At 51.0% G+C, this 17,715-nt stretch overlaps 1 protein-coding gene across 3 annotated transcripts in view; it reads left to right on the top strand.

Moving 5' to 3' along the window:
* GLB1L (galactosidase beta 1 like) overlaps positions 1 to 17,715 on the top strand; it is a 415,681-nt gene that overhangs the window by 374,099 nt on the left and 23,867 nt on the right. For all 3 annotated transcript variants that reach the window (XM_086954375.1, XM_086954374.1, XM_086954377.1), the window contains exon 16: positions 11,530 to 11,763. In XM_086954375.1, the coding sequence (XP_086810501.1) occupies positions 11,530 to 11,763 (234 nt within the window). The remainder of the gene's footprint in view (positions 1 to 11,529; positions 11,764 to 17,715) is intronic.

Genomic DNA, 17,715 nt, shown 5'->3' with positions numbered 1-17,715 from the left:
GCCTCCTGGAGCTTGTGGCCCCCAGCACCGCGGGGCCTGCAGGGGCCTGGTCTGCACCCCTTTGTTTAGACGCTGCTCACTGTAACCTGGATACCATGAGCAAGGTCTAAGTAAATGGGCCCGGCCAACATTAAAGTGCTCTTGCATTTGTGAGAGTTTGAGCTATGGGCATTAAAAATAACAATGCCTTTTATATATGTGTTGGGTTTAAAACACATAAATAAAAGGCATTGTCATTTACAATGCCAATCGCTTAAAGGCTCGCAAAAGCGAGACCTATTGCATTGAAAAGACTTGTGTTGAAGGAGGTTGCCAGAGCCCTGGGTTAATATTAGCAATTGGGGGTGTCCTATCAAATTTGACACATCCCACAAACATCCTCTTCGGTGGAAGGCACGCCACAGAGAAATGAGTTACAACGAAGCAGCTCTGATTGCTTCCAGCATTTTGTCCAGGCGTGCGAGCTTTCTGTAGAAACATCTCGAGTTCCCCTCAGTTCTCGAGGCGACTGCACTGGATGTTTACACGCTACAACAAACTTCATATTGAACATGCAGATTAAATCAGACTCTGAACACGCCCCTGGCCCGCCCTCTTTTTATTACGTCCAAGCAGGAACCTGTGTTTCTCCTGCCTGAGTACATCCAAAGGCTGGGGCTCCGAGTCCTCGTGCAGTTTAAGAGACGGGAGTTTGAATAAAAGTGCATTATTAGTTTACAAATATGTTTTCTAAGCTCCAAAGGGAATGCTAGTCTGATAAATAAATGTCCAAAATAAATGAATTCCAGATATAGGTTTACTCCATAAAAGTGCTCAACATCTCCAGGTTTGGAGGACTGAATGCTGTTATTTTCTTGTTGAATTCATTTTAAAGCTTTCGTCTGTGTGGCTTGCTTTGCGCGGCGATCCAAGCACAATTCAACAAACAGAAATACACAATGAAGCCAGATTACTTGTAAATACGGCTTAACTAATAGGTTGATTTAACAAATATTTGATGAGATGCCCGATATTGACAAAGTTGTTTCAGAGCTGTATTTGGAATTGCAGGCTTGGGACTACTACCATTAATAAAAGGCTGGCTAGTAAGCTATGTGTTAAGATGTCTATTCAAACATGTCCACTCAAACAAGAAGGAAATATTGACTGGTCCTTCAGCCCCCTGTTTGTGATCGTCCCTGTTCACTCAGCCATGTCCGCTTGTCAACTATGACCCCACGTTGTACTATGTTGACGCTTATTTTAAGCCACTCACGTGCAGCTCCTCTAAGTTCTCCACCAAACTTGAAGGCAGGTGTGCGGCCAGAATAGTGACCGCCTGTCTAAACGTGTAATGTTTCCATCTGAAGCACCGCTTCCATATTACCATGGTAAGACTGCTCCTCGAACTGAGCGCCCATTGCAGAGATAGATGGGCGGGAAACTTGGCAGTGAAATGGCGGATTGTTGACGTGTGGCTTCCCCTTTTAGCCTTATCAGGTTAGCACATTGAGTCCACCCACTTTCATCCTTCCCAGGTTGGCACATTGAGTGTCGTTAAACTGTGCACCTCACGCTTATTGTAACAACAACCATTCATGCTTTGCATGCAACAAAAACAAACAGTTATAAAAAAATAAAAGGTCTGCGCACACAGTAAAGAAGTCGGAGAAAAAAAGATCTATAGTTGGAACACTAGAAGTAAAGGGATTTTGTATGAATATAGCACGTTACAATGCGTGTATTCATAACGTAGTAGTTTACAAAGCGTTCATTACAACAACCACGTTGTTAGCACGCGTGCCATTACATTGCAAGTCTCAACAACGACTTGCTGTTGGGGTGCGCTGGACTTAAGAACAGTATTAATTACTATTCCTACTCCAGTTTGTTCAACAGCAGAGAAGGTGTTGGATTTAAAATCCAACACATTCCCTGGTGTTGCACGCCCCCTACAGCAAGTCGTTACAACTTGCGATGTAATGGCACGCGTGGTAGCAACGCAGTCATTGTAACAACCGCGTTGTGTTTACAGCGTTGTAAAAGCTGTTTCCCTTTGGCATGGATTGTTACATAGACAAGATGTATTGGTTTTCCTTTCCTGTCTGCCTGTGGGAAGCACGAGTGGGGCATCACTGTAGTAAGGCCGCATCTGCCTTCTTAAGTTACCTGATTTCAGCTGTGCATTTCTTTCCTTTGCTGCTCCAACCCCTCCCCCTCACATTATGCTGGTCCATCCTAACCAGAGCGGCCCCTTTCCACAGCACAGTGTATTTCCTCTGTCCTGGCTTGCCCGTTATTGTTGTGAATGTCATTTTTAGGTCAAGCCTAGCGGCAGCGCACATGCACTGCTCGCTCTGCGAGGCATGCTGTAATAGAGTATGCAGTGGAAGCCCCACCCACTATCCGCCCATATTTGTCATTGGCTTGTGTCATTGTCCTTCCTAAATGTTGGCTTCTGATTTGTAAGAAGTCTTGTTAGTTCCTCCTTGGTACCGCCTTGTCTGCATTTGTTACCGCCCATAACGACTGGACCTTTTACTTGGCTTGTTACACGGTCTGCGTTATAAGTGGGTGAGCACTATTCTGTTTATTGTCACTGGGGACAATGGCCGCTACTTTTTTTGTGATTGCATGCAGAACGCAGCGCCCGCTTTAGGGACACTGCGCTCTGTTTATTTTTTTTTTTACTTTAATACTCAGCGCGGCGCCCCCCTCAGGGACAAATCGCTTTGTTAAATTTGTTTTTAAACTTTAATACTGAGCGCACCGTATGCTTCAGGGACACCGAGCTCTCTTTTTTTAAAAATCTATCATAATAAGCGCGGTCCCACTTCAGGGACACCACGCTGAACAAGCTGCTATCAACATGCTTCGCTGCCCACTCCCCTCAACCTGTCCACACTTGCCTCCTCTAATGGCAGCCTCCCTCCCTCACATGAGGGGGTGGGGCTTAGGGGCCCTCTATTGGGACCCTCCCTCCCTCGGGGCTTAGGGGCAATCTTAGCGAGTGAAAGCATTTGCAATGAAATAAGTCTTGCATTTACGCGAGCTTGCGCTATTGGCATTGTAAATGACAATGCCTTTTATTTATGTTTTGGTTTTTAAAGCATAAACAAAAGGCATTGTCATTTATAATGCCAATAGCTTACACTTGCGCAAATGCGAGACCTAATGCACTGAAAATTCTTGTTAATAAGTTTACATGTGGCTTCTGCGGCCCTATGGCCAGAGCTGCTGCTAACTTTGGAGTTGATGTGCCAAGTTCGAATCTTGGCCGCGCTCAACATCCTGTGATTCTGGGCAACTCACTTTATCTGCCCAGGTTACAAAACCGATGTAACAGGTGCTCATGTAAAATGTTACAATGCCTTGCCCTAATTAAAAGCAGCAGAAAAATGCACAATGGGGTAAAATCAAAGCATTAGCATTAAAGAGTAAAGACAAATAGACACATTTTTAGTGGTTAATTTGTACAAAGTTGAACCTGCTAAAATCATAGCTTCACTGCTAAACTTGTGCAATCTTAGACAAATACTTTATTTGTACCAAAACTCCTTGTTCTTCATTGTTGCATATGAAATCCCTTTCAAATGTGTGACTTCAGAATACCAGTTGTACAAAAACCTATTGTGTGTGATTTAATAGGCTATAATGTTTCTTTATAACCATCTGGGCCACCTACAGGGATTACATTGCAACTGTCTTGCCTATTAGTCCACTTGAGGTTCATGTTTAAAAACGATGGGACTCATTTGCAATATTTGTACACACGGCAACGCAGCAGGCAGGCCTTCCCGATGCACTGCACGGCGTCAAAGGAAAAGGGCAGGAATGCGCCGCATCTACAAGGCACGGCACTGTCCTTTTCCCCTGCGATGGCGCACAATGGGCTGCCATGCGCCAATGCGCTCTCCTTTGCGCCATGGTGCAAGGGTGTCTGCGTTGTAGTGTTGATTGTTTGTGTGCAGGAAGGGACACCTTCCTGCACACAAACAATCACAAGAGGAGTTTTCCTCTTTCTATGTGTGCTGCAGAATGCAGCACACATAGAAAAAAGGAAATGCGAGGAGAAATGAAGGTATTTCTCCTTGTTGCGCCTTCCTTGTGCCTCCTCTGGGGAGGCGGAGGAATTTGAAGCATTCTCCGGTTTACAAACCCTTGTCCGGTTCCATGGATGTTGTGTGGGAACCCCCACAACAACACCCATAGAACACCCCTTTTACACAGAGTAATGCGTGAAAGGGGGCCTTATTTATAAGGCCATGAAAAGCTACGCAGGGTGAAAGGGAATGAATGATCTCACCTCTGACAAATATCACCAACTCTGGTCGGGCACTCGCTTGGTTAGTGTATTGTCACATGTCTTTGACTTACATGGCCTTGAATGCAGTGCACAGAGACCATTCACTGCCGCACACAGGTAAAAAAAATTAAAGGGAACATTGGTGCATCACCGGAGCTTTGAGTAAACCTTTCATATCAGAGGTGGACATGTGACTGCCCAGGACACACTCTTTCATGGTTTATATCCTCCCTCAGTCTTGGATAAACCCTGGATCCATTACAACTCTTTTGTTCTAAGACCAGTATAAGAGACAATGAGGTGGATGCTCTAAGAGGAGAGTAGATGACCCTTGAACATCTGAAAGATTTGTACAAGGCAGACATGACTGTTGAATCTTCATAGACCGTGCCTGGTTGGTTTGTGCTGCCGGAGTACCGGGTATTTTAGAACCCGGCGGTGCCAGGGAACACACCTGAAAACTCTGAGTCCTTCCTGTTTCAGACTACAGAAACACAGAATCTTCTAGGTGAAGTCAAAGATCGTATTTATTGGCTGCAGTCAGTAACAGGTATCCTAGAAGTACAACAGCATGTATGTTCTCAGGAGACTGCTCAAACTTACAAAGCCAGACTTCTCCTTTTATACAAAATAATATGCTTCAGGCAAACATTCCTTATTTTTACAGTTGACCATACACATATTTTCACTACAAAGAAAAAGCAGAGTCATGATGACAAGTCCACATTTCAGTTCGTCCAGCCCGTAATTGATTACCCGGCAAGGCCCAGTATTTTCATCAGATATCGACGGACCCCCAATAAAATCGGGCACCTCCTCCTCGTAAAGCAAGTCATAAAGCAAGAAACAGGGACAGGTGCGTGTAAGATTAGGCATGGTTTGTGTGCGATGAAAGGTGTATGATATGTTGTGCCTTGATGCTAATCTCGCTCGACCACTGGGAAAGGAACTGGCCGGACAGGTTTGGCTTCGGGCAGTGGAGTCAGCTTGCCCAGGTCACAGAGGCGGCAGCAAAGGTGTACGTGTCCTTCGGACTCGGTTTTGGCTTTAGTCATTTGGCTATGTGAGGGCAATCACAAAATGGCTGCCGTTCACAAAATGGAACCCGAGGGTTTAAGACGAAAACTCCGATTTCAGGGTGTTTTCGTTACTCGAACATGACAGAAATGCCTGTACATAGTATTCAATTCATTACCGGTCTGCTGATACCAAAATCGTCATGATACAACGATGTTTATGACACGGGTCCAGAATTTTCAGTACCACAGGAACCAAAACAATGTGCTACCCAGATAAAGACGAAGAACAAAGATTGACCATAGCGTGGACTATGGAGCTGTAGAGTCGCTCTCATGTGAGTCTGCAGTAGCAATTATTACAGTTGGTTAGAGCTGCTGGAGCGGATCCCAGTAGAAAGAGCATGGGTGGGTTCATAAGCAGGTCCCAGTAGAAAGAGCATTCCCTGCCAAAGTCATTGAGAAAGCCGTCAATAATCAGCTCGCTGCCTTCCTCGAATCCAACAATTCCCTCGACCCCTCACAGTCCGGCTTCTGAGCCAAACACAGCACCGAAACCGCCCTCATCGCAGCCACAGACGACATCCGAACGCTACTGGACAACGGAGAAACAGTTGCCCTCATCCTACTTGACCTCTCCGCCGCCTTCGACACAGTCTGGCACAGCACCCTCATACAATGCCTCAGCAACGTCGGAATACAAGGAAAAGCTTTGGACTGGATCATCTTGTTCCTCGCCGGAAGAACCCTGAGAGTCCGCCTCCCCCCATTCAAATCAGAGGCCACCTAAGTCATCTGCGGTGTACCTCAAGGATCTTCACTTAGTCCCACCCTCTTCAACGTTTACATGAGTCCCCTCGCATCCATCGCGCGACATCACAACCTCAACATCATCTCCTACGCAGACTACACCCAGCTGATCCTCTCCCTCACCAATGACCCAAACACCGCCAAAACCAATCTTCACGAAGGAATGAAAGAAGTAGCCGAATGGATGAAGAACAGCCGTTTAAAACTAAACTCGGACAAAACGGAAGTCCTCATCTTAGGATCATCCCCCTCTGCCTGGGACGACTCATGGTGGCCACCGGCCCTGGGTACAGCACCCACACCTACAGATCACGCACGCAACTTGGGCTTCATCCTAGACTCCTCCCTCTCGATGACCAGACAAGTCAATGCCGTCTCATCGTCATGCTTCAACATCCTACGCATGCTCAAAAAAATCTTCCGTTGGATCCCCACAGAAACAAGAAAGACAGTCACCCACGCACTGGTCACCAGCCGACTGGATTATGGAAATACCCTTTACGCCGGAACCACAGCCAAACTACATAAAAATCTCCAACGCATCCAAAACGCTTCAGCCAGACTCATACTGGACATCCCCCGTCAAGCTCACATTTCCGGTCACCTGAAGGAACTCCACTGGCTGCCCGTCAACAAGAGAATAACATTCCGTCTCCTCACCCACGCACACAAGGCCCTCTACGACCTAGGACCCGAATGCCTCAACAAACGTCTAACCTTCTACACACCCATCCGCCAATTACGACCATCCAATCAAGCCCTCGCCGCAATTCCGCGCATCCACAGATCCACCATGGGAGGAAGATCCTTCTCCCACTTAGCGGCCAAAACCTGGAATTCTCTCCCCACTCACCTCCGCCTTACACAGAACCACCTCTCCTTCAGAAAGCAGCTAAAAACCTGGCTATTCCATAAGTAATGCACTCACCCTCCCTCAAGCGCCTTGAGACCCTCTGGGTGAGTAGTGCGCTATACAAATTCCTGAACTTGAACTTGGTGAGTTTGGAAGCAGGGCCCCGTAGAATGAGAGTGGGTGGGTATGGAAGCATGTCTCAGTAGAATGACCGTAGGTGGGTCCAGAAAGCAGTTTCCAGTAGAATGGGCGTGGGTGGGTTTGGAAGCAGGTCCCAGTAGAATGGGCGTGGGTGGGTTAGAGAGCAGGTCCCAGTAGAATGGACGTGGGTGGATTAGAGAGCATGTCCCAGTAGAATGGGCGTGGGTGGGTTTGGAAGCAGGTCCAGTAGAATGGACGTGGGTGGGTTAGAGAGCAGGGCCCAGTACAATGGGCGTGGGTGGGTTAGAGAGCTGGTCCCAGTAGAATGGGCGTGGGTAGGTTAGAGAGCAGGTCCCAGTAGAATGAGAGTGGGTGGGTTAGAGAGCAGGTCCCAGTAGCATGGACGTTAGTGGGTTGGAGAGCAGAGCCCAGTAGAATGGGCGAGGGTGGGTTGGAGAGCAGAGCCCAGTAGAATGGGCGAGGGTGGGTTGGAGAGCAGAGCCCAGTAGAATGGGCGTGGGTGGGTTAGAGAGCAGGTCCCAGTAGAATGAGAGTGGGTGGGTTAGAGAGCAGGTCACAGCGGAATGAGCGTGGGTGGGTTCAGAAGCAGGTCCCAGTAGAATGAGAGTGGGTGGGTTAGAGAGCAGGTCCCAGTAGCATGGGCGCGGGTGGGTTAGAGAGCAGGTCCCAGTAGAATGACTGTGGGTGGGTTTGGAAGCAGGTCTCAGTAGAATGACCGTGTGTGGGTCCCAAAACAGGTCCCGGGAAAAGGAGCGTGGGTGGGTTAGAGAGCAGGGCCCAGTAGAATGAGAGTGGGTGGGTTTAGAAGCAGGTTTCAGTAGAATGGCCTTGGGTGGGTTTGGAAGCTGGTCCCAGTAGAATGGGCGTGAGTGGGTTAGAGAGCAGGTCTCAGTAGAATGGGCATGGGTGGGTTAAAGAGCAGGGCCCAGTAGAATGAGAGTGGGTGGGTTCGGAAGCAGGTCCTAGTAGAATGGTTGTGGGTGGGTTAGAGACCAGGGCCCAGTAAAATGGGCATGTGTGGGTTAGAGAACAGGGCCCAGTAGAATGAGAGTGGGTGGGTTCAGAAGCATGTCCCAGTAGAATGGGCGAAGATGGGTTAGAGAGCAGGTCCCAGTAGAATGGGCATGGGTGGGTTAGAGAGCAGGTCCCAGTAGAATAGGTGTGGGTGGGTTTGGAAGCAGGTTCACAGTAGAATGACCGTGGGTCGGTTTGTAAGCAGTAGAATGGGCGTTGGTGAGTTAGAGAGCAGGTCCCAGTAGAATAGGTGTGGGTGGGTTTGGAAGCAGGGCCCAGTAGAATGAGTGTTGATGGGTTTGTAAGCAGGTCTAAGTAGAATGAGCGTGGGTGGGTCCCGAAGCATGTCCCGGTAGAAGGAGCATGAGTGAGTTCTGCAGCAGATCCCTATAGAATGAGGTTTCGTCCGTTCGGAAGCAGGTCCCAGTAGAATGGGCATGGGTGGGTTCGGAAGCAGGTCCCAGTACAATGGGCGTGGGTGGGATCAGAAGCATGTCCCAGTAGAATGGGCTTGGGTGGGTTCGGAAGCAGGGGCCAGTAGAATGGGCGTGGGTGGGCTAGAGAGCAGGTCCCAGTAGAATGGACATGGGTGGGCTCAGAAGCAGGACCCAGTATAATGGGCGTGGGTGGGTTCAGAAGTTGGTCCCATTGGAATGAGCGTGGATGGGTTCTGAAGCAGGTCCCAGTAGAATGGGCGTGGGTGGGTTAGAGAGCAGATCCCAGTAGAATAGGTATGGGTGGGTTTGGACGCAGGTCTCAGTAGAATGACCGTGGGTGGATTCAGAAGCAGGTCCGAGTAGAATGGGCGTGGGTGGGTTAGAGAGCAGGTCCCAGTAGAATGGGCGTGGGTGGGTTATAGAGTAGGTCCCAGTAGAATGGGTGGGGGTAGGTTTGGAAGCAGGTCCCAGTAGAATGGGCGTGGGTGGGTTAGAGAGCAGGTCCCAGTAGAATGGGCATGGGTGGGTTAGAGAGCATGGCCCAGTAGAATAGGCGTGGGTGGGTTAGAGAGCAGGTCCCAGTAGAATGGGCGTGAGTGGGTTAGAGAGCAGGGCCCAGTAGAATGACCGTGGATGGGTTCGGAAGCAGGGCCCAGTGGAATGGGCGTTGGCGGGTTAAAGAGCAGGTCCCAGTAGAATGGGCGTGGGTGGGTTAGAGAGCAGGTCCCAGTGGAATGAGCGTGGGTAGGTTCAGAAGCATGTCCTAGTAGAATGGGCGTGGGTGGGTTAGAGAGCAGGTCCCAGTGAAATGAGCGTGGGTGGGTTCAGAAGCAGGTCCCAGTAGAATGGCTGTTGGTGGATTAGAGAGCAGGTCCCAGTAGAATGGGCCTGGGTGGGTTAGAGAGCAGGTCCCAGTGGAATGAGAGTGGGTGGGTTAGAGAGCAGGTCCCAGTGGAATAAGCGTGGGTGGGTTCAGAAGCAGGTCCCAGTAGAATGGCTGTGGGTGGATTAGAGAGCAGGTCCCAGTAGAATGGGCGTGGGTGGGTTAGAGAGCAGGTCCCAGTAGAATGTGAGTGGGTGGGTTAGAGAGCAGGTCTCAATAGAATGACTGTGGGTGGGTTTGGAAGCAGGTCTCAGTAGAATAACCGTGGGTGGGTCCCGATGCAGGTCCCAGAGTAGGAGCGTGGATGAGTTAGAGAGTAGGGCCCAGTAGAATGAGAGTGGGTGGGTTCGGAAGCATGTCCCAGTAGAATGGGCGTGGGTGGGTTAGAGAGCAGGGCCCAGTAGAATGAGAGTGGGTGGGTTCGGAAGCATGTCCCAGTTGGATGGGCGTGGGTGGGTTAGAGAGCAGGTCCCAGTAGAATGGGCGTGGGTGGGTTAGAGAGCAGGGCCCAGTAGAATGAGAGTGGGTGGGTTCGGAAGCAGGTCTCAGTAGAATGGCCTTCGGTGGGTTTGAAAGCAGGTCACTCAGTAGAATGACCGTGGGTGGGTTAGAGAGCAGGGCCCAGTAGAATGAGAGTGGGTGGGTTAGAGAGCAGGTCCCAGTGGAATAAGCGTGGGTGGGTTCAGAAGTAGGTCCCAGTAGAATGGCTGTGGGTGGGTTAGAGAGCAGGTCCCAGTAGAATGGGCGTGGGTGGGTTCAGAAGCAGGTCCCATTGGAATAAGCGTGGGTGGGTTAGAGAGCAGGTCCCAGTAGAATGGGCGTGGGTGGGTTAGAGAGCAGGTCCCAGTAGAATGGGCGTGGGTGGGTTAGAGAGCAGGTCCCGGTAGAATGTGGGTGGGTTAGAGAGCAGGTCACAGCAGAATGAGCGTGGGTGGGTTCAGAAGCATGTCCCAGTACAATGGGCGTGGGTGGGTTAGAGAGCAGGTCCCAGTAGAATGTGGGTGGGTTAGAGAGCAGGTCACAGCAGAATGAGCGTGGGTGGGTTCAGAAGCATGTCCCAGTACAATGGGCGTGGGTGGGTTAGAGAGCAGGCCCCAGTAGAATGTGAGTGGGTGGGTTAGAGAGCAGGTCCCAGTAGAATGTGGGTGGGTTCGAGAGCAGGTCACAGCAGAATGAGAGTGGGTGGGTTCAGAAGCATGTCCCAGTACAATGGGCGTGGGTGGGTTAGAGAGCAGGCCCCAGTAGAATGTGAGTGGGTGGGTTAGAGAGCAGGGCCCAGTAGAATGGGCGTGGGTGGATTCGAGAGCAGGTCCCAGTAGAATGGGCGTGGGTGGGTTTTGAAGCAGGGCCCAGTAGAATGGATGTGGGTGGGTTCGGTAGCAGGTCCTAGAGGAATGAGCATGGGTGGGTTCTGAAACATGTCGTAGTAGAATGAGGATGGGCGGGTTTGGTGGTAAACTTCAATAAGGACTACTGCAGGACCCGCAGCTATAACCAGAGAGCAGGAGACTCTCTCCCCTGATTCCTCTCACACCAATGGTTTTCTGAGACTGAGCGATACTAAAGCAGGTCTATTAATGTCACCAGAAGATCATGTTTAAGACCGACTTTAACATGCCCTTTGACTAAGCCTTGAAAAAGCCACAGGCCTGCACGCCACTGATGGGCGAAACACGTGTTGACTGTTTACGGTTCATTTTCTGTAATAAGCACACAGCATGAGGAATTAAGTGGAGGACAGCAACATTTGATTATTAATAATGCTAAATATATCATATCAGTCTGAAATGAGTTTGCTTTAATAACTACTAACTGTGTCCCACATTATATGAATTATCAAAAAACGTAAACTTCTAAACTGAGGTGGCTGGATTCGAGCTAAGGGACAACGTTGGGTTATGAATGACTGTTAAATACCCAATGCTCCTTAAGGTGCATTTGGAATCTTGGAATCGTAAGGCCAGTTGTAACCCTCATGGGTGTCTTACATAAACAACCCTCACTCACACACTCACCTCTCTACCTCTGCTTGTGTTCTGGGGTCTGAAGTATCCTTGTGTCTCTTTCAGGGATTGGTGCAGAACATTTCCCTCGGTAACTCCATTCTGAAGGACTGGGAAATGTACCCCCTGAGTATCGATGACGCCGTCAGAATGGGCCTGATCGAGAACTGGTCCAGCTCTAGTCCTGAGCCGAAGCAGCGCAGCGTCCCGCAGACCACAGGGCCCGCATTTTACTCTGCGTGCTTCCAGCTTCCGGGGCCCAACCATGACACTTTCCTGAAGCTCCCGCACTGGACAAAGGTAAGACTCACTGTGGGCTAAGTTAATGGCAAGGGCTCCCGCAGTGGAAAAAGGTAACAGAGTTTCCCACCTTGGACAAAGGTAACCACAGAGGCTCCCACCGTAAACAAAGTTAACAACAGGGGCTCCCGCAGTGGACAAAGGTAACGACAGGGGCTCCCACCATAAACAAAGGTAACAACAGGGGCTCCCACCGTAAACAAAGGTAACAACAAGGGCTCCCGCAGTCGACAAAGGTAACAGAGTTTCCCACCTTGGACAAAGGTAACCACAGAGGCTCCCACCATAAACAAAGGTAACGCAGGGGCTCCCGCAGTGGACAAAGGTAACGACAGGGGCTCCCACGTAAACAAAGGTAACAACAGGGGCTCCCACCGTAAACAAAGGTAACAACAGGGGCTCCCGCAGTGGACAAAGGTAACAACAGGGGTTCCCACCGTAAACAAAGGTAACAACAGGGGCTCCCGCAGTGGACAAAGGTAACAACAAGGGCACCCGCAGTGAACAAAGGTAACGGCAGGGGCTCCCACCGTAAACAAAAGTAACGACAGGGGCTCCCACAGTGGACAAAGGTAACGACAGGGGCTCCCACCGTAAACAAAGGTAACAACAGGGGCTCCCACAGTGGACAAAGGTAACAACAGGGGCTCCCACCGTAAACAAAGGTAACAACAGGGGCTCCCACAGTGGACAAAGGTAACGACAGGGGCTCCCACCGTAAACAAAGGTAACAACAGGGGCTCCTGCAGTGGAGAAGGGTAACGACAGGGGCTCCCACAGTGGACAAAGGTAATGACCGGGGCTCCCGCCGTAAACAAAGGTAACAGGGGCTCCCACAGTGGACAAGGTTAACGACAGGGGCTCCCACAGTGGACATAGGTAACGACTGGGGCTCCCACGGTAAACAAAGGTAACGCTGGGGCTCCCGCAGTGGAAAAAGGTAACGGAAGGAGCTTCCAAAGTGGACAACGGTAACGACAGGGGCTCCCGCAGTGGATTAAGGTAACAACAGGGGCTCCCTCAGTGAACAAAGGTAACGCAGGGGCTCCCACAGTGGACAAAGGCGAGACTCACTGTAGGCGAAGGTAACAGCAAGGTGTCCCTCAGTGGACAAAGGTAACGGAGGCTCCTGCAAAAATCTGGAGTCTCCGGTCTGAATAGGGTCTGTTGGAATGTATGGAGACAGTTCTGATATGTATGGGGGGGGGGGGTTCTTAGATTGTCCTTCACATTCTGAGGTCATTACTGACGTGCAATGGATATTGGGTGCCCCCACCTTTTTTCCTGGGGCCGTATTATAGAATACAGTGCACCCTCCTTGTTAGCGCACCTTTAAAAGGTGCGCTCAGCACTAACAAGGATTGTGTGCCGTATTATATTGAATACGCTGCCCCATTGGCAGCCGCAAAGTCATGCTGCGCGAGGAGCAACGCATTCACGTGAACTAGGGACTGGCTTTGAAGAAGCCGCTCCATGTTTCACAGTGCAGGGGGCAACCCGCCTGCACTTTTAAGAGGGGTGATAGTCCCCTTTCCAAGCGGGTGCAGTGAGGGACTGCACCCGCCTGCTAGAGGATGTCTAGGGGGTCCATCGGACCCCCTTTTCCTCCTCCATAGGGCTTAAGAAAGTGCTGGTAATCGTCACACAGCGATTCAGAGGGGACTAGTGGCGAATTATTTCTAGCACACAATTCGGAGTCTGAGGGGGAGAGGGTTGAAGATCACTGAGGGGTTACTTGCAAGGTGTGCGGTGCGGGGCCTGGCCTGTCTTCCCTCACAATGTCAGTAATATACTGTTTTATGCTATTGTACCACATGAACTTCCGTATTTTCAGATGTTGTCCTAATCCGTGATGTGCCATAATGAGTCTGTCGATCTGTATACAAATGTGTTTTAACGATGCCTAGGGGGATCCTTCTTTTGTATTTTGCAAAATTGAAAAATAAAGTTAAAAAAATATATATAAGAAAGTGCTAGTGTTACAAGTGTCTGCGGCCCCTTCTATAATACCAGCGTGCGCAGGAGCGTGTAAGCCAGTGCCAACGCCTGTTGTGCCTCTGAAGCACATTCTGTATTACGGTCCCTGGTGTCAAGGTTCTTACCTGCAGTGACCTGAAACCCACTAACCTAGGAATTCAATGCAGGAATTGTGAGTATGATCACTACTGATGCACACACCGAGCCTCCCAGGAGGTCTCAAGCAAAGGCAGAGCTCTTCCCCCGAGGGGATCAGGAATTAAGCCCTCCGACCAATACATGGCCTTTAGAGGATCCGCCACTGTCAGACTTGGGTCAGCACCAATCAAAGGCTACTGAGCTGGACATCGATTTTCCTCAGCTGTCGAACCCTAAGATACTCAAGGTCCTCTGAAGCTGCACGTCCCTTCCATGCCTTTGCCAAGGCCAACCTGGACTCTGAAACCGCCGTCGACTCTGAAGTGCCCATCTGTACCTAAGCTACCATTGACACCAAAGACCATCGGTGACTGGTCCGAGGACTCAGAACAATGCTTCTTACAGAGACCGCAGGAGAAGTTGGCTACAAGGCAAGAAAGATTTTCATCCCTCCCGAGCTGGAAAAATTTCAACAAAGCTCCCTCCAGCAAAACCTTTGGAGACATTAGCTATGAAGAGGAAACTAACATTAAAAGGAACAGCTTCAGAGCCACTTCCAATTCCCAGGCCTAAAAAACATAAAGACAAAGGCATCAGTCCTCTCCCCTATGTCCCACCTCCTCCTCTCCATCTCCTTTGCCCTCACTCCCCAGAGGGATCCTCACACTCCTCCTCTGCAGACTGCCCCTTCAACTCCGCCTATCCTCATGAGGCGCAATCTGACCGCGTGCCCACAGACGAGCCATAGGATGACTGCAACGTTGATCCCCAGGCGGTCCAGATCCGGATCCTTATCCTGTAAGGGCTTCTCCCCTGGGCCAACGACGGCCTTCAAAGTGGAGATGCATGTCCTCCGTTAGGAAGACTATTCCTTGGTGCAGACATTATCCCAGTCAATGGGAGGCAGCGTAGAGTTCTCTATGTTAAAGGGCGTGCTAAAATCAGCTCCCAATACTTTTAAGGAGCCTACCCGGGTGAGGGTGGTAAAACCAGGGGTAGAAAAAAGTAGAAACCTTCCCTCAATTATACAGCCTGCATCACAGGTCATGTCCCACCAAACTCCCTTATGGTCCTCGCAGAGCTGCTCAGGCCACGGGTGACACTCCCCACCCAACAAGGAGAGCAAAAAGCTAGATGCTGACGGTAAAAGCAGCAGTAAAGCTACTCCCTCCTGGAGGATAGCCATTGTGATCGGCCTCCACTCCCACCACGACAGGCCTCAGTGAGACGAGATGCAGGAGCTAGTCACCCATCTCCCATACACGTTTACAATGTGGGAGGAGGAGATAGTTTGTAGCTGGGAAAACTATCTCCAACCTCCCCCTTCGCTGCGCCCTTGCTAGCCCATATGATGCATCCTGGGGGATCAACACCAGCGTCCTTATCACACGAAAGGCGTGGATCTGCATCCCAGGATTCAAGCCGAGGGTCCAGCATCATCTGCGCAACGTGCCCTTCAATGGAGAACTTCTACTTGTCTTGCAGATTGATCAGATGTTAGAAAAAATCAAAAATCACACAAACGGTGGTGTGGCTAGCAGCCGGAGGGAATGGTCGCTTGCTAACGCGGCTCCAGGCCCTCGCCTGACTATCCGGCTCAAAACTCCGTTATCCGGCTGAGGACTCATCAACAATCGAGAGGTCCTCATGTAGACCCTGTGGTGCACTCCAGGGACTGGCTGTTGTTCAGTCGGAAGAAGCCGTGCGGGGAGGCGAATCGACTGAAGGACGACCCCCATCGCGCACAAGATGGCGCCCGTTGCGGAGCTCCGGCTTTAGAGGACTCTGCCCACTGAGGCATGGGAGATGATTAGTCCTCTAGAGACACTGTCTGCCTCTCTGTCACCGATAGGAGCAACTCCAACACCCTCCGTGCCTGCCTGGGGCCCGCTGTTTCGTTGGAGGACCCAGGTGAGACGCGCTTTGAGGCGGCCTGCTGCTGCCCGTGGTCCCGGGAGGCATCCACGCAATGCCCCGGCTTCTGGGCCTGGACTTTTTCGGGAGCCGCGGATTTGGACTCCTCCGCTACGGGCATTGGCTGTGACCCTTTCGCTCCAACTCCCCGGCAGCCCTCCAACACACGGGGGGGCTCACTGGTGCCATTACCTGCTCCTCATTGACGACTGCACTCAGGGCTTCGTGGTGGTGGGCCAGCTGCACCCCGCTCACGCCACGCTACGCTTCCCGGTCCAGCCTGCCATCGGCCAGACTAGTCTGCCTCTCTCTGTGAAGCAGGTGTTTTGCTCATGCTCTACCGGCCGGTCCCCTGGACTGGGACTACTTGAGTGGTATTTGGCGCCCCTGGACTCCCCCTGACTAAAGGCAGCTTCCCACACTGGTGCAGGCGCCTACTTCAAGAGCTCTGCTTGGCGCCGAGTTGACAGGTGGCCTGGATGTGGGTGAAACTGCACGGTGGACCCTAGGATTCAGTGGGTCCTCCTCGGGGATCTCAAGTGGTGACTCGGCGACTGGATCACTCGCACTACCGCCAAAGTTGTACACCGTACGCAGGGGCTGCCCTCCCTGGCACAATCTGCCCCGTAACATGTCTCTTGTCCCGGTGCGCTGGTACTCTAACCCCAAATGGCGTCCAACAAAGGGCCCAAGTCCTCAACTCAGAGACAAATTAATAAGCTCTCCTGGGGATCCAAGGGAGACGGCAAGGTCTCCCTTGGATCATCCGAAGACCCGAAACCCATGTCCTCCTCGCCGAGAGCGAAATCTCTCACCCTCGAGGACGTCATGCAGGCAATCGCTGGGGTCCGGTCCTCCCTAGAGACTCGGATTGACTCTGTTAACATAGAGGTGATCCTCCTACGGGCGGACCTACGCAAAATGGACACAAAGGTCAAGGATGTGGAGCTTAAAACTGCGGCCCTCATAGATGACACCTCTACCCTGCAGCAACAGGTCGCCCAACTTCAAACAAAACAGAAGCAGATGAGCGACCTCCTGGACGACTACGAAGGGAGGGCAAGACGGAACAACATTCGTATTCTAGGTGTTCTGGAGCGGATGGAAGAGCCAGCGGTGGACTTATTTGTTGAGAGCCTAGTAACAGAACACCTCTAGCCAAAACACCTCAAGTTTCTTCTCAATGGAATGGGCGCATTGAGTCCCAGGAGGGAGACCAAAGCCGGGGGCCCCTCCCCGCGCTATCATTGCTAGGGTCTTTAATTTTCGAGACCGCAATGCTATCCTCCAGGCAGCTCGTGCGGGGCCGCCCCTCCTCCTGGAAACATCCATATCACAATGTTCCCGGACTTTACGATGAAGGTCCAGGCTAGACGGCGCAGTTTCTTGGAGGTCAAGAAAGCCCTGCGCGAGAAGCACATCAAGTACTCAATGCTCTTTCCTGCGAAATTGTGGGTGGAAATGGACGGGAAAGCCTGGTTCTTCCTGTCATCAGACAAGGTATGGGACTGGCTGGAGGGTTGGCGTCGAGTAGGAGGGTCTCCAAGAAATCGAGATGTCACGGACGACCACCCACGGGAGGACCACCTGCCAGGCAGCCAGGAACTGTTCACCGGACTTAACGGCGTCGGAGAATGATGTCCTTTTCACACTTGGGGATTGCTGAGAATCAGAGTTTAGATAGTGTCTCGCTGGCTTTTCTTCCTGTTGCTGTTGCCGCTGTGGGCGGTGGACTTCTGCCCTGTATATGTCTCCGCTCCTGTGAGGCACTCCTTCTGGCCCCAACCGGACCACTCTGGCTGACTGACAAGTACTTTTCTAATATGTGAATGTTGCACTGAGATTTGTTTTAGGTATACAATTGCACAGTTGTTACAACCCCTATAGTATTGGGCGAGTGGTACCAACGTCTCACCAGGTGCC

Source organism: Lissotriton vulgaris, chromosome 2_1 (genome assembly GCF_964263255.1).
Source record: "Lissotriton vulgaris chromosome 2_1, aLisVul1.2, whole genome shotgun sequence".
Lineage (NCBI taxonomy): Eukaryota > Metazoa > Chordata > Amphibia > Caudata > Salamandridae > Lissotriton > Lissotriton vulgaris.
The sequence above is the reverse complement of the archived record's forward strand: the minus strand, read 5'-3'. Positions and strand labels throughout refer to the sequence as shown.